The sequence below is a fragment of the Cebidichthys violaceus genome, unplaced genomic scaffold (genome assembly GCF_023349555.1).
Source record: "Cebidichthys violaceus isolate CVI_PGR_0920_01 unplaced genomic scaffold, fCebVio1.0.p SCAF_8, whole genome shotgun sequence".
Classification (NCBI taxonomy): domain Eukaryota; kingdom Metazoa; phylum Chordata; class Actinopteri; order Perciformes; family Stichaeidae; genus Cebidichthys; species Cebidichthys violaceus.
This window is the reverse complement of record NW_027176964.1, coordinates 12,020,595-12,039,458: the sequence shown is the minus strand read 5'-3', so window position 1 is coordinate 12,039,458 and position 18,864 is coordinate 12,020,595. Positions and strand designations below refer to the sequence as shown.

At 38.9% G+C, this 18,864-nt stretch overlaps 1 protein-coding gene across 2 annotated transcripts in view; it reads left to right on the top strand.

The window, feature by feature from the left end:
* cacnb2b (calcium channel, voltage-dependent, beta 2b) overlaps positions 1 to 16,105 on the top strand; it is a 34,035-nt gene extending 17,930 nt beyond the window's left edge. For both annotated transcript variants that reach the window (XM_068701550.1, XM_068701551.1), the window contains exons 2-13: positions 2,491 to 2,556; positions 5,111 to 5,233; positions 5,416 to 5,555; positions 6,852 to 6,913; positions 7,031 to 7,056; positions 7,277 to 7,357; positions 7,532 to 7,590; positions 7,689 to 7,798; positions 9,935 to 10,086; positions 10,241 to 10,336; positions 11,180 to 11,353; positions 13,717 to 16,105. In XM_068701550.1, the coding sequence (XP_068557651.1) occupies positions 2,491 to 2,556; positions 5,111 to 5,233; positions 5,416 to 5,555; positions 6,852 to 6,913; positions 7,031 to 7,056; positions 7,277 to 7,357; positions 7,532 to 7,590; positions 7,689 to 7,798; positions 9,935 to 10,086; positions 10,241 to 10,336; positions 11,180 to 11,353; positions 13,717 to 14,481 (1,854 nt within the window). In that variant the 3' untranslated portion in view covers positions 14,482 to 16,105. The remainder of the gene's footprint in view (positions 1 to 2,490; positions 2,557 to 5,110; positions 5,234 to 5,415; positions 5,556 to 6,851; positions 6,914 to 7,030; positions 7,057 to 7,276; positions 7,358 to 7,531; positions 7,591 to 7,688; positions 7,799 to 9,934; positions 10,087 to 10,240; positions 10,337 to 11,179; positions 11,354 to 13,716) is intronic.
* Positions 16,106 to 18,864: the final 2,759 nt, after the last annotated feature.

Sequence of the window (18,864 nt, the reverse complement as noted above, 5' to 3'; positions counted from 1 at the left end):
AGGAAGTGTAACATCTCGTCTACACAGACGTCACAGGGAGAAGTTTGTCATTATGTCAGTAGGTTTAGGTTATTAAAATCAAGTGCAATGTATGGTGCTGAAAAATTAAGCCAAAAGCTGCAGTTCCTCAAATGGCCACTTGAGGCTTGCTCCAAAAACAAGGCAATCCCCATAAACCTTCATCTTAAAATGCCCAACTTTACAGCAGAAATAAACCTGGTATAAAACAACAAATTTTGGTCGCAATAACACATTTTTCCGTTCATGACAACTTAAGGTGGGATAAATATTTATACATCTCACCCGTTTAAATTATATTAAGTTTTCAAGTTAAGCGTAATTGAGGGCATGGCAGCTTTAAGTGACAGGTGGGTGCCGTCTCAGGTCTGAGGTCACTGCTGCTAGATGTCTGCTCTGCTGCACCATCTGGGCCGGCCTCGGCTCCACCGACAATCCACCTCTTTCACCATTTTTAGAGTTAGGCATTGTCGTCACTGCCAAGATGGCGACAGCCGGAGCCACTCTCTTTGAGCTTCACAACAGCTCTTAAGTAACCTATTGGTAACGTTGAGGAAACTCTGTCCATACAATTTTTATTTGAGTTCTCAGATTGCATAAAGACGAGATGCAAGCCAGGCTCTTTCCAAGGTCAAAAATAAACAAACCAACATCTCTACAGCTCAATAATGAACATGTTGTTTTTTTAAGCTGCAGAAAAACCGAAATGTAAATAGACTACAGCATGTTTTTAGAGGTAGTTATATGGTGGAACTTTTAGAGGCACGATGGTACCAATCCAGGCAACCTCACTGACAAGATTCTGCTAGTTGCAAAAGTTAAACAATGTGACTCCAAAAAAACAAATGTTCAAGTGTCCAAAACTCTGAACCCCAATTTGTATAAATAATAATAATTCTAAAAATAGAGTTTTTGACAAAAGTATCTGACATGTATTGTGTTCAGCATCAGGCAGGTTATTAATTATGACAGTAGGGTACATATAACGGTGTAAACATGAAATAAATGACATATAGTGTAAAATTTCGTGGCCTTTACTAAAGTGTCATGTCATTAACATTCACAGAATACCTCTATTATCGTCTTCGACAAGATCAAGATCACTTTGTTGTTAAAATGCACCAGACTGAGCAGACTGTCTGCAACCACAAAGCTGATTTGTGACTTTGGGATGTAAGTGTGTATCTTGAATGCCAGATTGACGCAGAGGGCTGTGCCACCTCTTGGCTATGACACAGAGGGCATTAATTATCATGTCTTTGAGGGGACAATCTAATCGTTGGGACACATGGCACATAAACCTAAGCGTCACAGGAGGGATCATGCTGCAACACGTCGTGACAATTAAAGGGAGGAGGCTTCTAGGGGAATAAAAAGTAAATGAGAGGCATGTGAACAGTGAAGCATTCAATCAGGGTTTGATTTCTGCAGTGTCATTTGCATAAGAGGTTGAGGTCTTCACAGGTCCAAAATGTTGGAATCAATCCAAAACAGAACTGTGGAAAACCTACTGAGGATAATTAGATGCAATACAAAATATGGAGAGAGAGAACACCAATGCCTGCAGCAGCATGATGCTCTATTAATTAACAAGCAGTTGCAGTACAATAATAATAATGTCCTAAAACTAAATGTAAAATGTGATTTAAAAAAGACTTTGTATATATGCTTCAAAGAGTACAGAAATATAGAAAATGATTTAGTATCTGTGAATCAAATTTGTTTAATATGAGTGGAGTAACAAAGCGGTAATCTCTTAATCTCTTATAGCAATTTATAGGGATGGATAGATTGTTGTATAGTTGAAAAAGCTTAGCTCTCGTGTTTTTGGAGCGTGACCCATACTGGTGACTAAAAGTCAACATGTCCAGTCTCTCTTGCATTGATTTGGGAATTTGTTTTGTCTCTTGTAGACCCCCAAACTTTATGGAAGTGCAATAATACATTTCTGGAGTTCGTATATTTTCTCGTCTAGCTTTGGATGTTTTGATAATGAATTTGGATCATTAAATGTCTCTTGAAATTAGAGTTTTAATATTATAGAAAAGATTAGTATTTGTATTTATTGCTATTTTCAATTACACTTGTCTTGAGGAGGCCAACATTAGTTGTTTAAAAAATGTGATCTTTTGCCACAGATATATTGTTTGTATCTAACCTTGTGACGTATTGTGTGTTAGGGTCTGTTTTATGTAACTCAGTGTATCATTGCCTCTCTTGGACAGGACACTTGAAAAATAGATTTTCAATCCCAACATTTATAAGAATGATGTGCTTAAGTGACTTATACTGATTTGACTTCAAAGCATATCATTTCTGCTTCTTTGTGTACTCTTGTTCTATTCTCACTTTTTTTTTCCAATCAAAAAATGATTTTCCACAAAAGTCTTGAATACAGTTCAATGCACAAAGGTCACATCGTTGCAGAGAAATTGTAAAACTAGTTGTCGTTACTCTCTGTCTCTCCTGCAGGGAGAGCGTCAGGACTCGGACGTTGTTGAGGAAAGAAACGCCCAGGTGCAGCTGGAGAAGGCCAAGGTACTTTCTCACTGTTGCATCATGGTAACATTACGACCCAACGCGACCCAACGCGACCCAACGCGACCCAACGCGACCCAACGCGACCCAACACGACACTCACAGAGCGGCAGCTCTCAAGGACACGATTACATCACAGACAGGGAACACAGACATCAGGACATCGGATTAGCCGAGCAATATTCTGCTATTAAAATGAGTCTGCAGTCTTCATCCTTGTCTTCCCGCTTGATGTCTGGTGAAGGATGTTAATGAAGGATATTGATTACGGCTGATTCACTTTAATTTAATTCTGAGACTTTCTTCAGCCGACTGCTTTGTAGCAATACAGCAATAAAATACATTTACACTGAGAGAAACCAGAGTCTAAAAACAACAATTCAACAGGACAATTAATGAAGTTCAAATGTGATAAATCTTTTTGCTTTAACAGCAATAATGATATACAAGGACAATAATCTGTAATCCATGTGAGGTGAGGGAAAGCACTTCATCTCATTTTACTATTGTGTATTCCAGCACAAATTTACTAACATCAACTTTTGTTCACTTACAATTCAAGGTTGTATTAGTAGACTTCTTAAAGTATTATTTTGAATACATTCTTTACTTATTTATTAGTACAAGATTGCTTAATTTTAAAGTTTTTTAGTGTCCTGAAGAGCCCTGAGATTTGAGAAATATCTTAAAATGAACATGAATGAAGAATTATTTTTTGCAGCAGAAATGTTTCCTCTCTCTTCTTTTCTCTTTACGCATCAGATTTGTATTGCAACCCCATTGGAGGGTTTGGGCCAGCAGGTTAGGAACCAGTGCAGTTTGAAAGGAGAGGGAGTGATCCTTCAGACATTTATTTTATCGTTTCTGATCCATTATACACACGCCTCATACACCTATAGTGCATGGCTCCTTGAGCTCTTTCAGTTGTACAAACAGGAAACATAATAATTCCAGAAATACATTTGTATGCCTCAAACAGCAACTGCTGTTATTATTTGGAACATAAGAATGAATTTAAGTAAATCAACAAACTGAATTGGAATGAAACCACTTTGGCTGTGACTTAAATTAAATTTATTTATTCTTTAACACCAAGTGCATCTAGAATTTGCCTGCTAAAAGGTGCAGATTCCAAAGTTACAATAAACGACGACAAACAAAAGATATTCACTACTGTGACAACAAGTAGGCAGCATTTAGGAATAAAACACATTGTACATGAATTAAAAAAATGCCAAATTAGCAATACATTTGCAAATTTGACCATGTATGTGCAGCAAAGAAACCAAAAGTTCTGCAAATACTGAAAACGCAATTTTATTTAAATATGGGGAGATAAAAAAAAGAGAGCCAGAGAGAGGAGCTTAAACTCTGGTTCCTTTCTAACCTCTGCACACTGCGTGAAGTGGATGTGAATGTTAGATCGCCGATTTCGGGAAAGTGTATTTGCTTGTGTTGTTAAGTACCAAAACGTTGTGTTCTCTAAGCCTCCTTATGTAATACTGTTATGTCATGTGCAATACAAAGCACACACTGTGTCTGAGAAACTATCTGTGGAGTGCGTTTTAGAGAGATGAGGGTGAAGTACGCTTTTCTCCGGCGACATAATGGCCGTGAAGGTCATTACACAAATATATAAAAACATCACAGCTGAAACTCTTCCCCTCTCTTTTCCTTCTAAGCAGCGCCTGCTGATAGACGTCAACTTGAATATTGAATTAAATCCCCCCCCCCATGGATTTAATGCGCTGCCACTTGTGCTCTGTAATTAAAGCGGCAAACACACGCGGCCCCTCCGCTGCTGACCCCATGACCTCTCACACAGCCTCATCGTTACAAAGTGAAGTAATTAGCAGCCAGATCTGCGTGCCGCTGACATTTGACTCTGATAGGATTACACCACCAACAGGGCCAGGTCAGGAGGAAGCATACTGATATTGTGAAGCAAAGAAGTGGATGCAATAGGTGTTTTTCACAGCAGACGTTTTGAATTTAAATTTAAATTGAAGTTGTGTCACTAATGACATTAAGGAAGGCTCCCAGTAAGCCGTGACAGTGTGACAGCATGAACAATACCAGGACTCTGAAACTGGAGCAGCTAAAGTGAAATATGCTAATATCAAAGTACTTTAAAGTGAAATTTAAAACAAATATTCAAATTCATATAACAAATTCAAGAAAAATAGAGCATAATGTAATACAAGTTGTATGTTTAACATATGTTGAAGGGATTCAAAGATCACACTATATTGTTCTTTTCCAAGGATATCTCCGGCTCATTTAGCATAGATTTGCTCTGCTCTGTCAACCGTCACAATATTCATTTTACCCTGCATTAGGCAGCACGGTTGTATATGTGCACAATAATGCATGCGATAACCTAATAATATGTGTAGGTTAATTATAACGTCTAAAATCGATCATTGAAATTGAGTGAAAAACTAAATTTGTTTGCGTGAAAACTGTGTAAGTGGGTGAAATGCAGGGATTAAAGATGGCTGTGACATCCATTAGGAATAACATTTAGTCACAAACACGTGTCCTGTGTCCCCAGTACAAGCCTGTGGCATTTGCAGTACGTTGCAACTTCTCCTACACGCCAGCAGATGACGACAACGTTCCCGTGCCGGGCCAGGCCGTCACCTTTGAGGCCAGAGACTTCCTCCATGTCAAAGAGGTTGGAAACACACACACGCACACACACACACACACATATTACTGAGTCAAATACAAGTGGAAGGTCCCATTGACATCAATAAATGCAATAATGCAGAGGTAGATTAGAGTCATTAACATCATCAGTGTAAATTAATGTGAGCCAGGGTTAAAACTCACACTTTTTTTCTTCTTGATAACCAGAAGTTTAACAATGAGTGGTGGATCGGCCGGCCGGTGAAGGAGGATGGGGTGGTGGGCTTCGTCCCCAGTCCAGTCAATCTGGAAACTATTCTCATCAGAAGAGAAGTGCAGGCGAGGAAAGCTGCCAAGGCCTTAGCCAAGTATGTACAGCACGTTTCTCTTTTCCACTAGCTTCAACACAACGGGGTAACAAACGAGCACACGAGCCCATGCTGCGTTGTGCTGACTTATCTTGTAATCCTAATAATAATCTTTATTGGTCCACATTTTCAGCATTCATCTGATGCGCTTTCAAAACATCCACAGATTAGGAAAACTACATTTTGACCAGAGAGGTGTAATCAGTGGGAAAGGGTCACACCAGGAATTGTTTTGTTGAAAGAAGCGAAGCAAGCCTGGCAGGATCAAACCGCAAGACTGCACTGTGGCAAAAATGAGCTGAGGGCCTCAACTGACCCCTTTTTCTCCCACTCTCTATGCATTAGTCTCCAAAGTATCCAACAAATGTAATGCACACAGTTAGGGATGAGTTGTGGGTCAAGTCAAGTCATTTTTCTTTCCTCAAGATGCTTTACACACGTTGAAGCTGACTTATTCGTCACGTAACGTCCGTACTGTGACACCACTTCCGTAGTCATTTCAACCCAAATCACATCCTTTCCTTGAACCTAACCTAACCAAGTAGTTTTTTTCCCCCGAAACACTCTCACTGATAACTTGTGTTGCTGGACATTTGTAGGAAAACAAATAACTTTTGGTAAGATATCATATTAACCATTATGTGAGGACACATTAAACAGGGATCCTGCTGATTTTTGGGGGAGGAGCTGCAGGGCCCAGCTGGTAATACAGTCTTGAAAGATGAAAAGGAAAATATAAGAGCGGAACATTAAAAGGGAGGTCAAGGACAGAAAATCTTCCCACATGAGACAGTTAACAAAGACGTTTCAAAGATATGGAACTACTTTGAGAAGTAGGAATGTTTTCCTTTTGTTGAGTCAGTAGGTTGTTTTACTGTAATCAGTCTGGCAGGCAGGAGGATCCACTACAGACTGAAGGATTTTGACTTGACCCAGTTAGGCTGAAAGAAAATCATCTAGAGGATCTTGGAAATTTGGCTTTGGTGGCAACTGTGTGCGGAATCACTTCAAGGGATTTACCCTCCGAGCTTTATATAGCTGTGTCTTATATAAGTAGATATACAGTCTGTAAGCACACATTATTTCATAGCTTACATACTAGTGCTCTATTTTCACCATAGATAAGATACAGATAGATAAATAACAACTTTATTGATCCCTTGCTGGGGAAATTCAAATGTTATTATTATTTTTGGATATGGTACTTGTTTCTATGGTGTGTAGCATTGATAGAGAAATTACACAGGATAAGCTGGGGAAGACATGAGTTCATTCAGGATTGCTCTCTCATTTCAGCAAAGCATCCACTCAAGTAGCTCAAGATATGAACTCAAAGAAATATACCCCTCCATCCCAAGGTCAGTGTGTGTGTGCTACGCCATATTAAAACAAATTTAATAATTTTTTGTTGTTGTCTATTTGTGATAATTGGTGAGTTAACATTAGACACCTCTCTTGTCCTTCTGCATGAACAGCCAATCAGCAAGTGAAAAAGAAACCGGTAAGCAACCCAATGTTTGTTCTGTTGACATCTCTTTCAACTCATTGTTACTTATATAGATAATCCCAAACACTTTTAATAGACCCTTTTTTATTAGAAAGAGCTTAATAAAACAAAAATCAGATTTCTTCTATGTTCACTCTGTTTGCACCGCAAGCGACATGTTGCATCAGCAGTATCTCATATTGTGAATTAAACTTGTGCTTCTTTGTGGCTGCAGGGGGAGCAGGTGTCTATGTATGATGTAGTGCCTACAATGCGTCCTGTGGTTCTAATGGGACCATCACTGAAGGGCTTAGATGTAAGTCAGCCTCACACACTCTGTAATCTACAGTAAATTGCTTTTGACTTGTGACAGGTCTAAGATGCTGTAAACCTGAGACACCTAATCTATTTCAAATAAATATTGGTATTTGTGTTGAACTTGCATAGAGGAGAATTTTATTTAAATTCCATGTTCCATGTGTGCTTCCAGGTTACAGATATGATGCAGAAAGCACTCTTTGACTTTTTAAAACATCGATTTGAAGGCAGGTAAGTTCCGATTTAATTCTCCAGTGTCACACCTGTCATGTGGAGATAAAACACAATGAAACTGTGTAACAAACCCTGTTCCTCTGTCTCCTCTCCAGAATTACTATTACACGGGTCACAGCAGACATCTCTCTGGCTAAACGCTCCATCCTCAACAACCCTGGGAAAAAGGCCTTAATGGATCGGTCGAACACTCGCTCCAATTTAGGTACATGGCTTCATCATCCCGACCTGGAGCCTCAGTCGTAGCAAATTATCTTTGGCACCACTTTTATCTGGTTGGAAATCCAGGCAGTTGGGGTTTACCTCATCAAGACAATTCAGATAGCATCGGCCTCAGAGTACACTAAATTAACTTCTAAAATAACCTCTTTCTAATTGTCTTAGCTCTCTTGCACTCGTCGTGTTGTCCCTGGTGGCAAACCTCACCCACTTGCAACCCTAATTAGGTTCAAACAAGCAACTGATTCTATCTCACCCAGGTCTGAAATGAATGTGTCAGACTTTCCCTTTCTCTTTGTCTGATTAAAACACTGTGCAGCGATGTGATGTACACTGCATTGCTGATCTTTTATTCAAAGAGATGATACTGTCAGAGATCACTGTGTGCACCCTAATCAAGATCATATTTTGGGAAATATGCTTGTTTGTTTTCTTGCAGAGAGTGAGATGAGCAAATTCGTACCACCTTTATGTTTGTGTGCAAATCTTGCAGCCAGTTAGCTTAGCTTAGCACAAAGACTGAAAACGGGTGAAACTAGCCTGATCATGTAAAAAGGTAAAAATATATATATATATATATATATATATATATATATATATATATATATATATATATATATATATATATATATATATATATTTGTTTAATCCAGGCTAGCTGTTTTCCCCTGTTCCCAGTCTTTATGCTAAGCTAAGTTAAACAAGTGCTGGCATAATTTTGTACAGATATGAGGGTGGCATCAACCGTTTAATGTAGTTCTGACAAGAAATGAAAGTTAAAATGTTCCTTTAAACATAAGATAGAAAACATGTTGACATCTGAGACATACGCAGGTTTTCGAACCGTCAGTAAAGATTGTGTTGTAATAACTTTACTGGACATTTACTTTCTTTACCCCAGTGTCATTGTACAGTAGGCTAGGTTTGGAGGATAAGATTTACTTGGTTTTCTCTACTCTTTTCTTTCTCATTGCTCTCTCATCCCAGATGCTGCCGGTATGTATGACTGAAAGCACTGGTAGTCCGTATCTGTCTGTTTAAATCACCTTCCTTTCATTACCTCATCAGCACCATTAGCCACTGTTCTCACACTGTTCACAGCAAGCCGGCGTTTTATCTGTTCATTGTTTTAGTGGGCTTACATTTGTTCGGATGTAATTCACTGTTATGTTCTTGATATTTGTCAGTACTTTAACTTCTTAAAGGACTGAAAACAGCCAGTGCCTCTTCCATGCTCTGCTTCCTTTTGCTCCCTCTAGTGGCCATTCTTTAAAATACCCCTCCCATGAGTGCAACACATCCAGTTTGTCTTCGTGGATTGGTTACCAAGAAAAATAAAAATGCATCACTCACTGTATTAAAGTAGTCTCACTGAGTAGGCAGTGTTTCGTCATTGGTCGCATTTACAGTTTTGAATCTGTTGAAGGGTTGTGCGAGGGGTCATGTGAGCTGCTCACAAGTATGTTTTTACAAATATAATATTTAGTTTTTTGAGTTGAATTGAGATGCAGAAAAAGGTTTGTTTAGTTACAAATCCATATACAAATACAAATATACTTCGTTGACAGAACAAGATCTCCACAAGGTCCTGTTAGTGGTTGTTCCAAAAACGTTGATTGTATCACATGACCTTTCTCAGTAGATGGAGTTTCCCATGTATCATGGAATTGTAGGTTAGAGTCAAAAGTCTATTTTTCTGAGCACTTTTAAGGACTTCTCATCCACGCTTGTATCCTCCGCTGAGGTAGATTTTGTTTAATTGACTTTTAATTTATTCACCTTGGGTTAGGCAAATCTAATCTTCAAAATAAGATATTTCAGATTCTATTTTGCATCTTGATTTTATAAAATATACAGATTAATAAAAAACAAAACTTCACATAGCAACTCTGGTAATGCAAATACATATGAACTCATTCAAAATTCCACACAATGGCAATTCAAATAAATGATCATACTGTACGTGTGTGAAATTACTCTCAAAGCTGTGGCTCAGTGATAAGAAAATGTATATCTGTAAGTTCATGAGTTAAATGTTAACAATGAAATTAAATATGCACAGCTGATTTTGTTTCCTGGATCTCAGGTGTCAAAGTCATGCTTTTTCTCTCTGCTCTTGCAGCCCAGATCCAGGGGGAGGTGGAGCGCATCTTTGAGCTCGCCCGCAGCCTGCAGCTGGTGGTTCTAGATGCAGACACAATTAACCACCCCATCCAGGTGTCCAAGACCTCCCTGGCACCGATCCTCGTCTACGTCAAGATCTCCTCACCGAAGGTAAGCTTCGCCAGAGACCTGCACCTTCTTTGGACTGACTGTTCCTCAGTTCTCTCAATATTTTGTATACTGCATGTGTAAACTAAACAAACACGACCCTGTAAAATGCCAACAGCCACCATCACCTTTTGTTTCTCCCTCCTCCCCCCTGTAGGTGTTGACGAGACTGATCAAGACTAGGGGGAAGTCACAGACCAAGCATCTTAACGTTCAGATGGTGGCAGCAGACAAGCTCGCCCAGTGCCCTCCGGTGAGTGCCATCTAGTGGCCAACGTGTGAAAGTGGTGCTACTGTTCAGTAAAACTGCATTTTATATTGAATAGATGAATGAAAAGGTGGATTGTTATCATGCCTGTTATATTAGATACTTCAATTGTTGCACAGAATTATACATTTGGCTTAGCTAGTTGAAGTTGTACTCTAGTACACTGGTAATAACTATCCAGGAATTGGAAGAAAACAGTACTGAGTTTGGTGCAAACTGAAAATACACTGGTGGCCCCTTGACTTTTATGCAAGGCCGTGACCACCATTGATGACAGCGACATCATGTCCTCAGTGTGTTTTTCTGTAGATTCACAATTTAAAAAATCACATGTGATGGGTATTTTTCAGACTGAATCCAGTGTTAGAATTTTACAGAAAATAAAAAATAAAGTGCTGAAACAACATTTAGACATTCATTTTGGGAAATAAAACTCACAGAAAAAATAACTTAACAGCTAACAGAGTGAATACAATATGAAAAAGGGTTTGGTGCCCATGACCTCAGTGTTTTGAAATCCTTGCCAAGGCTTTGCTTTTATGCATTCTACAGATATCAGAATCAATTTTCGCTGGATGCTCATGTCAGTGTTTACACAGTTGTCCTTTTTTTTTTTTAAGACTACCCTATTCTCTAAACCTATTTATTTGAATGTCATTGCAAGATCTAAGTGATTATCAGAAGATTGTTATTTTTAAAGCCACCCACACTCATGCCACATTATCAGCAGATTACACTTTAAACTGTCTCAGTTATACAGTAGTCTTTTGTTTGTTTCCTGCTGTTGGTCTTTTATTTATTCCTGTCCATATTCTCATTTTCCTGTAGGAAATGTTTGACGTGATCTTAGATGAGAACCAGCTAACGGACGCCTGTGAGCACGTTGCTGATTATCTGGAGTCTTACTGGAGAGCCACTCATCCACCAGAGATGGAGCCTGCCAACTCACTAGTGGCCCAGCTGGCTGGGAATACACTGCCCACCAGTCCTACAGCAATACCGGTACATGAAACACAGGCATATATGTATGTATGTATGCATATATATATATGGGACAGCAACTACATAAACAGTAAAGGTACAGGATTTAATATCATTCGCAAACATCTCATCCCATTCATCTCATCTGTACAGGCAGTCTGCTGAATGTGGAAAAAACGGTTTGCATAGTAAATTATTAGCTCAGCAGGAATGTAGATTTTTCTAGATAGAGGAAATGCACGGTGTGCTTCGTCTGCACTTGTTTCCATTCATTCATCTAACATTTTCATTTCATTTTTCCTCATCCTACTCCACTGGGAAGTTGAAGAAATGAAATAGGTCTGCCTCTGGTGAGTGAGATACCTTCAAATGAAATGCTGTAGCTGAGTTTTCACCGCAGTAATAGAGATGAGTTACAGTAGCATCTTCTATAGAAACTTGCTAGAAATTATGAGTATATTAATCAAGACCAGACAAACCGAAACCAAGTGATGACCAACATCCAGAGTGTATCGAGACCAAGACCAAGACTATGAGGGATGGAGACTACACTCAAGACCAGGACCAGTGGTGGTCCCACCCTGCATGACACACTTACGATAAAATGTGGAACATGCAAACCAGAGCCACTTATCAAATTGATCTGAAAGATCCACACTTCCATAAAAACAATCACAGAATACAAATGAAGATTCCTTTTATTGCCATATAAACTGTTTATGTGTGTATGTAAGTATACCACGATAAATGTCTTGGTATAATGATCAAAAGGCATTGCTGAGGTGACTTTTATGTGTGTAGATTTTCCTTTGTTTTCTATGAGCAATCACAGTAATGGTGATAGCAAATAAATCAGACAAACGTTCAGGAAATCTAGTGATAACCTGCAGTTGTGGTCTTGAAATGTGTCTTCTTTGTCTGAGACCAAGACAAAACAAAGTCAAAATACGATTGATTCCGAGACGAGACCTTCAAAAAGTGGTCTGGAGACCAATCTTGAGTGCTACAACACTAGTGTATATTGTCTAAAAAAAAAACAATTCAAGAGGCAGAAAAATTCAATGCTAGAATATAATGGTACAAGTACAAGTATTGTTTTTCCGCCAGAATCTCTAAATGCATGTCAATCAGTAAAGCAATGATCACAGAGCCTGACTGTTGCACTATTGATGCAACAGTCATGAACACACAGACAGTAAGGTGTGAGCTGTCTCACTTTAAAACTGGGGTTGCCTCCTCCCCTCCTAAGTTTCAAGTCAACCTCAATTTCTAGTTTATGGCATAAAAATAACTTGTGTTTACCTCCACACCAGCTCTCAGTCACTCTAGTTTGTTTACTGCCTCCAGCTTGCATGCACATCTCCCAATGATGCTTCTTAGAAACCTTGAAATTATAGTCAAATACAAAAAAATGGAATTGAATAAGAAAACCTGATCACAAGTTTTTGTAAATTTTAGCTTGGGGTTAACTGTTGGGTAACTAACTTGCAACTATCATAAATATTTTGACATTCTATACATAAAATCATTCATCAAGTAATCAAGAAAAGTTAAAACCGGATCAATTCACTTAACAGTGAACAAACAGTAGTTGCAGCAGCAGCTGTAGAGAAGCCTGAGGCAGCAAGTGTGTCTGTCTCCATGAAAGAGTGTCCCAAGCTCCCATGAGAAAATTATCATCCAAAAATATTAAAATTGCCTGTGGCGTGATTGCCAGTTTAAGAACTTGAGAGCCAGCTGGCTCGCTAACAGTAGCTGAGTGTGTCTGAGTTTATGCATATGGACTTTCAAATACAGAACAAGTGTACAGGTGAAGACAGTTTAAAATCGCAGTCTAACTATTTCAACTAAGTATGACGTAAAATTAAGTATGTAGTGCGTTTCAACTGCATGGATTAACCGGTTGAATAAAATAATTCCGAATAATGGCGAGCGGCTTTAAGGTACATCTATTAGGAAAAGCGTGGGAGCTCACATTACTGTATATAATAACTGTGGATTTAATACTATAAGATTTAATGATATGATTTGCCTTGAAATAATACTGTAAAATATGAACTTGAGTAGATGAGGTAATGTTGATTTACAGTTGAGATGAACAGTATTTATTCAGCGGGAGCTCGGAGTGGTGACGTTGCAATCAATGCAGACATGTGACGCAGAGAAGATGTATTGCTTGAGTATACTTGAGTGGGAACAGTCTTAATCCTTAATGGTAGTATGTGGTGCAGATTTTGTGTGTAGTATGCAGTACTTTGGTTTGTGATTTCAAACACAGCCATAGCCTTGGGCACTGTATGTTTTTGTGTTAGAGCAAATGTTCTTCATATCATGTCTTCGTCATGTACATGTATGTGACATTACATCGCATTTTCTTGTCACAGGATGGGCAGAAAAACAAGAAGTCCACTGCCCCTAAGAGGAAGGGTTCCCGGGAGAACCATCTAGACCAGGAGCAACCGCCAGCCCCGGCACAGGAGCAGAGGGCTGAGGCGGGCCAAAGAGAGGAGGAAGAGCAGCTCCTGAAGACTGAACCAAAGAAACCCCAGCACACCCACCACCATCATCACCACCACCACCGCCGGATGGAGCATCACAGCCACGCCCAGCACAACCAAACATCCGGCGGCGTGGAAGTGCGGTCAAGCAGAGATTACAGACAGAGGCTTCCCCGCAAGCCCCTGCCTGAGGAGAGGGAGGAAGAGGTGGAGGATGCGGTGGGGGAGGACGAAGAGGAGACGCGCTATAACCACCGAGGCCATAACCACCACCATCATAACAGCAACCACCACCATCACCACCAACAACAACAGCAACAGCAACAACATCACCACCGTGGGAACAGCCATTCACACGTCGGGGAAAACTATGAGCAGGAGCACAATGAACGCAACCGTCAGCACAGGCATCACCAGCATATTCCACCACGGACACACCACACAGATCACTATCCTGCACACAATCATCACAACTACCACGGCAGAGACAGGGACAGAGACAGAGACCGAGACAGAGACAGAGACAGAGAAAGACACAAGGACAGGGAAAGAGACAGAGATCGAGAAAGAGATAGAGACAGAGATAGAGATAGACACAGGGATCGAGGTAGAGATGCACGACAATGGCACAGAGATTCCTATATACACTAGTGACTGTTGTTTCTTGTGGGTTGGTGCATTGTTTTATGCTGCTCAAGTTATAATGCATTAATGGATGGGGCAAGATGTGTCATCTTTGTGGACTGGATCTGTTTATTTTTACCCTATGCCACTCACACACTTTGTCATTCTTTCTTGTTCTTTACCAGAATTAATATTATCACTGTCCATTTTATTTTCACCTACTTGACATTAGTCAAGATAAATGCAACGTTGTGCTTATGCCCAATGTCTTCGAAGGTTTTTTATATTTTCCATTGGTCGCGCAAAATGTTCGGAAGCCAAGAACAGTTGAGGTTCTGATGATTTCATTTCATCCATTATCTCAAGATCACAAAGTTGCTGGTTTATTGGGTACACCGAGTTAAAACTAATGCAGTCTTATATAACAGTCTTGCAATAAATTCCACCTTCGTGAAGGTTACAGTGTTCAGCTTTTATTGTGTTGATTCAACTTCATGGTAATTTTGGAGGATGTAGTTTGTGAAGCTGTTGAATTGTATTTCATACTGACAGGTTTTACTGTTATTTACTCTACCCTCATTGATAAAAATGGGATGGACATAATTCAGTTTAACAGCCTTACAAACTACATCCTCCAGAATGGTCATGCAGATGAATCAACCCCTCTCTAAAAACATTATAACCTTCATAACAGTAGGATTTATTGGACTGTTGTATTAATTAGATTGCATTAGTTTGCATTTTGAGAAAATCAAAAGGTCTTTTTCTCGTGATATCTCCCAAAAACTTATCCTGTGTAAAGTTTAAACAATTAGTCAATATATTGATCAGTTGACTGATTATCTAAATAACTTATTCTTCATTCAATCTGAACTTTTCTTAGCAAAAATTACCAAACATTATTGGTAATATGAAATGTAAGATTTGAAAACAAGCATTTGAAGATGTAACCTTGTAACCTGAGAAATTGTTTTTGACACTAAATGGTGAATTGATTAAGCAACAAAGTAATCGGTAGATTTATTGATAATAAAAATAATCATTCGTTTGAAAACAGTATCTCTGTATTCCCGACACAATGAAATAATGAACATGTGATCTCGAGATAAAGGGATAAAATAAAACAGCTGTTCTCAGCTTCTGTACAATTAATGCATATTATGATTATTATATTACTTTGTTTTTACAAAGTTACACAAATCGGTGTATCTAAAAAAGCCAACAATTTATTTTAAACATTGGTAAGGAAAGTCAAACTATTTTTCTACACAAACCTAAAGGGAAGTCATACTTTGCTTCCTACTTTTCTAAATGGTGTTCAAGCGTATCTATTGACTTGTATTTGCTCTGTCTGGAAGCATGGAAAATCTTTTGGTGACACTGACCTGTGCTATATGCTGGATACTCTATGCATCTTCTTGTGATGAAATATATTGCTTGAATACAATCTCTATGCATTTGTACATACTTCATAATTGCCTTGTTAGGTTGGCTAAATGTAAGGAGAACCAGAGAGCCTGTTGCACTGGTTGGTAGAACTTGACCTACTGTATACGTGTTTGCTTTGAGTTGACGAGACTGAGATGACTCTGGTCCTTTAAAACCAAATTGTTTTGGTTATTTTTGTTTTGTACAGCTTTCAGGAGTTCATTTTGACAAATATGCATTCTAAAATCATTAAAATGTACAACAAAGAATGTGTTTATTGACATTTTATTTTGGAGATTCACTCCAGCCACTTCCTCACTTATTACTCTCCAGATCCATGAATTTGTCCTTGACATGAAAGTTGCTTGATGAATTAATGTGTAGCATACACCACTTTAATGTCGCAGCTGGTTAAAGTGTGGCTAATTTGTGTTACTTGATATAAGCTACTGCTGATTAGCTTGGGAATTTTCCCATGTAGATATATACAGTCTTAATCTATAATGATACATAATTAATTGTATTGATGATGAGTTTTATATTAATAATCTGAATCTGGAAAGTAGTAAATTAAAGTAAGATCAAGTAAATGTAATGTATAAAAAGTAGGCTATAACCGTTCCCTCTTAAATGTGGTAGAGTTGAAGTATAAAAGTAGCAGAAAATGGAAATACTCACATAAAGTTCAAGTACCTTACAATTGTACTTGAGTAGCCCAACAGAGCTTGAGTGCGTATTAAACACTCACTCACTGGGTTGTTTGAAACAGCGCCCCCCGGATGTCACGGCTGGTAAATGTAACCCAGTGAGTGTGGACCAAGATGGGAATGAACTCTTAGCAAAGTCTGCCACTGAAGTGATCACAGGTGAGGTTCGCAATGTCTCCTTTGATAATTAATAATATTTGTGACAAACATTAATATGCAGTCACGCCACTGCGAAAACGGATAACGCTAGGTCTCTGGAAAAAGAAACTCTGAGGTGAATCGTGAAGACAGTCATACAGTTTGCCGCATAACAAACGATAGAAAGTGAACAACGTAGTTAATGCTAAACTAAACAGGGATGGACTTTAACGTCAATTAACGTGAGTCAGTTAAAACATCTGCCTGTCTGACTGTCACTGGTATTTCAATGCTTCTTGCTCGCTGGTTTCTTTCTTAAATGTCTCCGTTGCTGACTGAATGAACTTCCGAACGTTAACTGCAGTGTTTTTGCTGATGTGATGTCACGTGCTGTGCAGCTTTGGCCAAGTTGCGGTTGTGTTTTACCTGCCCCTCTATGCAGACACTGTCGCAGGGACAGAGTCTGTAGTGTCTGTAGTGTTTTGGATAGTTTGAGAATTTCTCACTCTTTTGCATTAATTGGTTGCTCCAGCCACCGGTTGACTGCGTGAAATGTGCACGAGCATGTGCAGAAGGTCTGTTGGTTGCTTGTGAGGAGTGACGATAGTTGCCTACTTTGTATTTTGTCTTTAAGCGGTGTTGAGAGTAAATAGCTTTAACCAGTGACCAGCATGCTTTTAGGGCGTGCAGGCTCTCTTTTGATATGCCAAACACATGGGTAAGAGTGTGCAAGTCATGCATGGGATGTGAACATAAACTTCTGTGAATGTTTTTGGTCTCTTCATTATTTCAATACCATCCATGTATAGTTTTACATAATTTTACATTTAATTTCTGTCTCTGTGCATGTTTAACCTGTTGCTGCTGGAAACAGTAACACAAGTTGACAATTCTGTCTGATATTCAGCAATTCATGTTAATCTGATGGAATTTAATTTAGACTTGTGCCCTTCTTGAAAGTGATATGGGAATATTAAGTCTGAGCTAGTTTGATAGCTGTCGTGACATTTACTTAGAATGGATCAGGGTTTTTATTTAGACAGGCGACATGTTCAATTGCCATCAGATTAAGCCTGTATGCAAAGAGATGCATGTCTGAAAGGGGCCTGCAGTGAAAAAGGCCTTAAACAAGAAAATGTTGCATTGGTTCCTTTTATAATATTCCTTTTATTGATACATGGATGTTGAGTTTGGGTCCATGATTCCTTGGCATTTAGTTTTTAACTTGCTGCGCTTTTTGCTGCAAATATTATACTTGTCACTAGGGATGCCGTGATTTAGGGGTATCGATGGCGTTGATGCTGACTTTTCTCCTTAGAGCTGCTTAATTTACACGTACAGCCAAAATATTGTCTGCCTGCTACCTTTTAAAAATACCATTGACTAAGTGTTTAAAGTGAAAACGGCAAATTTCCATGCTGCAGCACACGGAGCTAGTCTAGTACACTAGTCTGGCTAACTAGCACACTAGTCTATCAATTTTGATTGCAAACAGGGGAAAGTGGACTGTAAGAATATGGGGAGCATATTTTAATACTTTATTACAAAACCTTTGGTTAAGATTACCGGGACAGCGCATTTTGTTTTGTACAGCATTATAAAACACATAGCCTTTAGTTTGTCAAATAAACAAAATGTATATGAAATGTTCAATTTGATTTTTTCGCAGGACAGTTAATCGTTTAAATTACACATTAATCGATAGAATATGTCGTTAGTGGCAGCCCTACTTGCCACTGAGATGTGTTTCCAGCAAACACAACGATTGCTCATAAAGAAAAAAGGCCTTATGTGTAAAATTGACTGGTGAGGGTGTTGAGAGAATTTCTCAAATGAAACACAAAAAGTATACTCATGGTCTTAATTTATAAACATCCGCACTATCTTAACGATTTACACTATACTATCTTGGCTTTGTCGGAGTATTTAGCAGGACAGTAAAGAGCCAGAAGGAGAGTGAATATTGGACTTGCTGGATGACCAAAAACACGACTTCAAAGAATTACTAAAACACACTCTCCATGGGAACTTTATGTGGTGATGATACTATGTCGGTGAACAAAACTGAATAACTGTTTTAACTGTGACTACACAATAACATCGCCATTTACCCAACAGCCTCTTGGTAGGTTTAGAT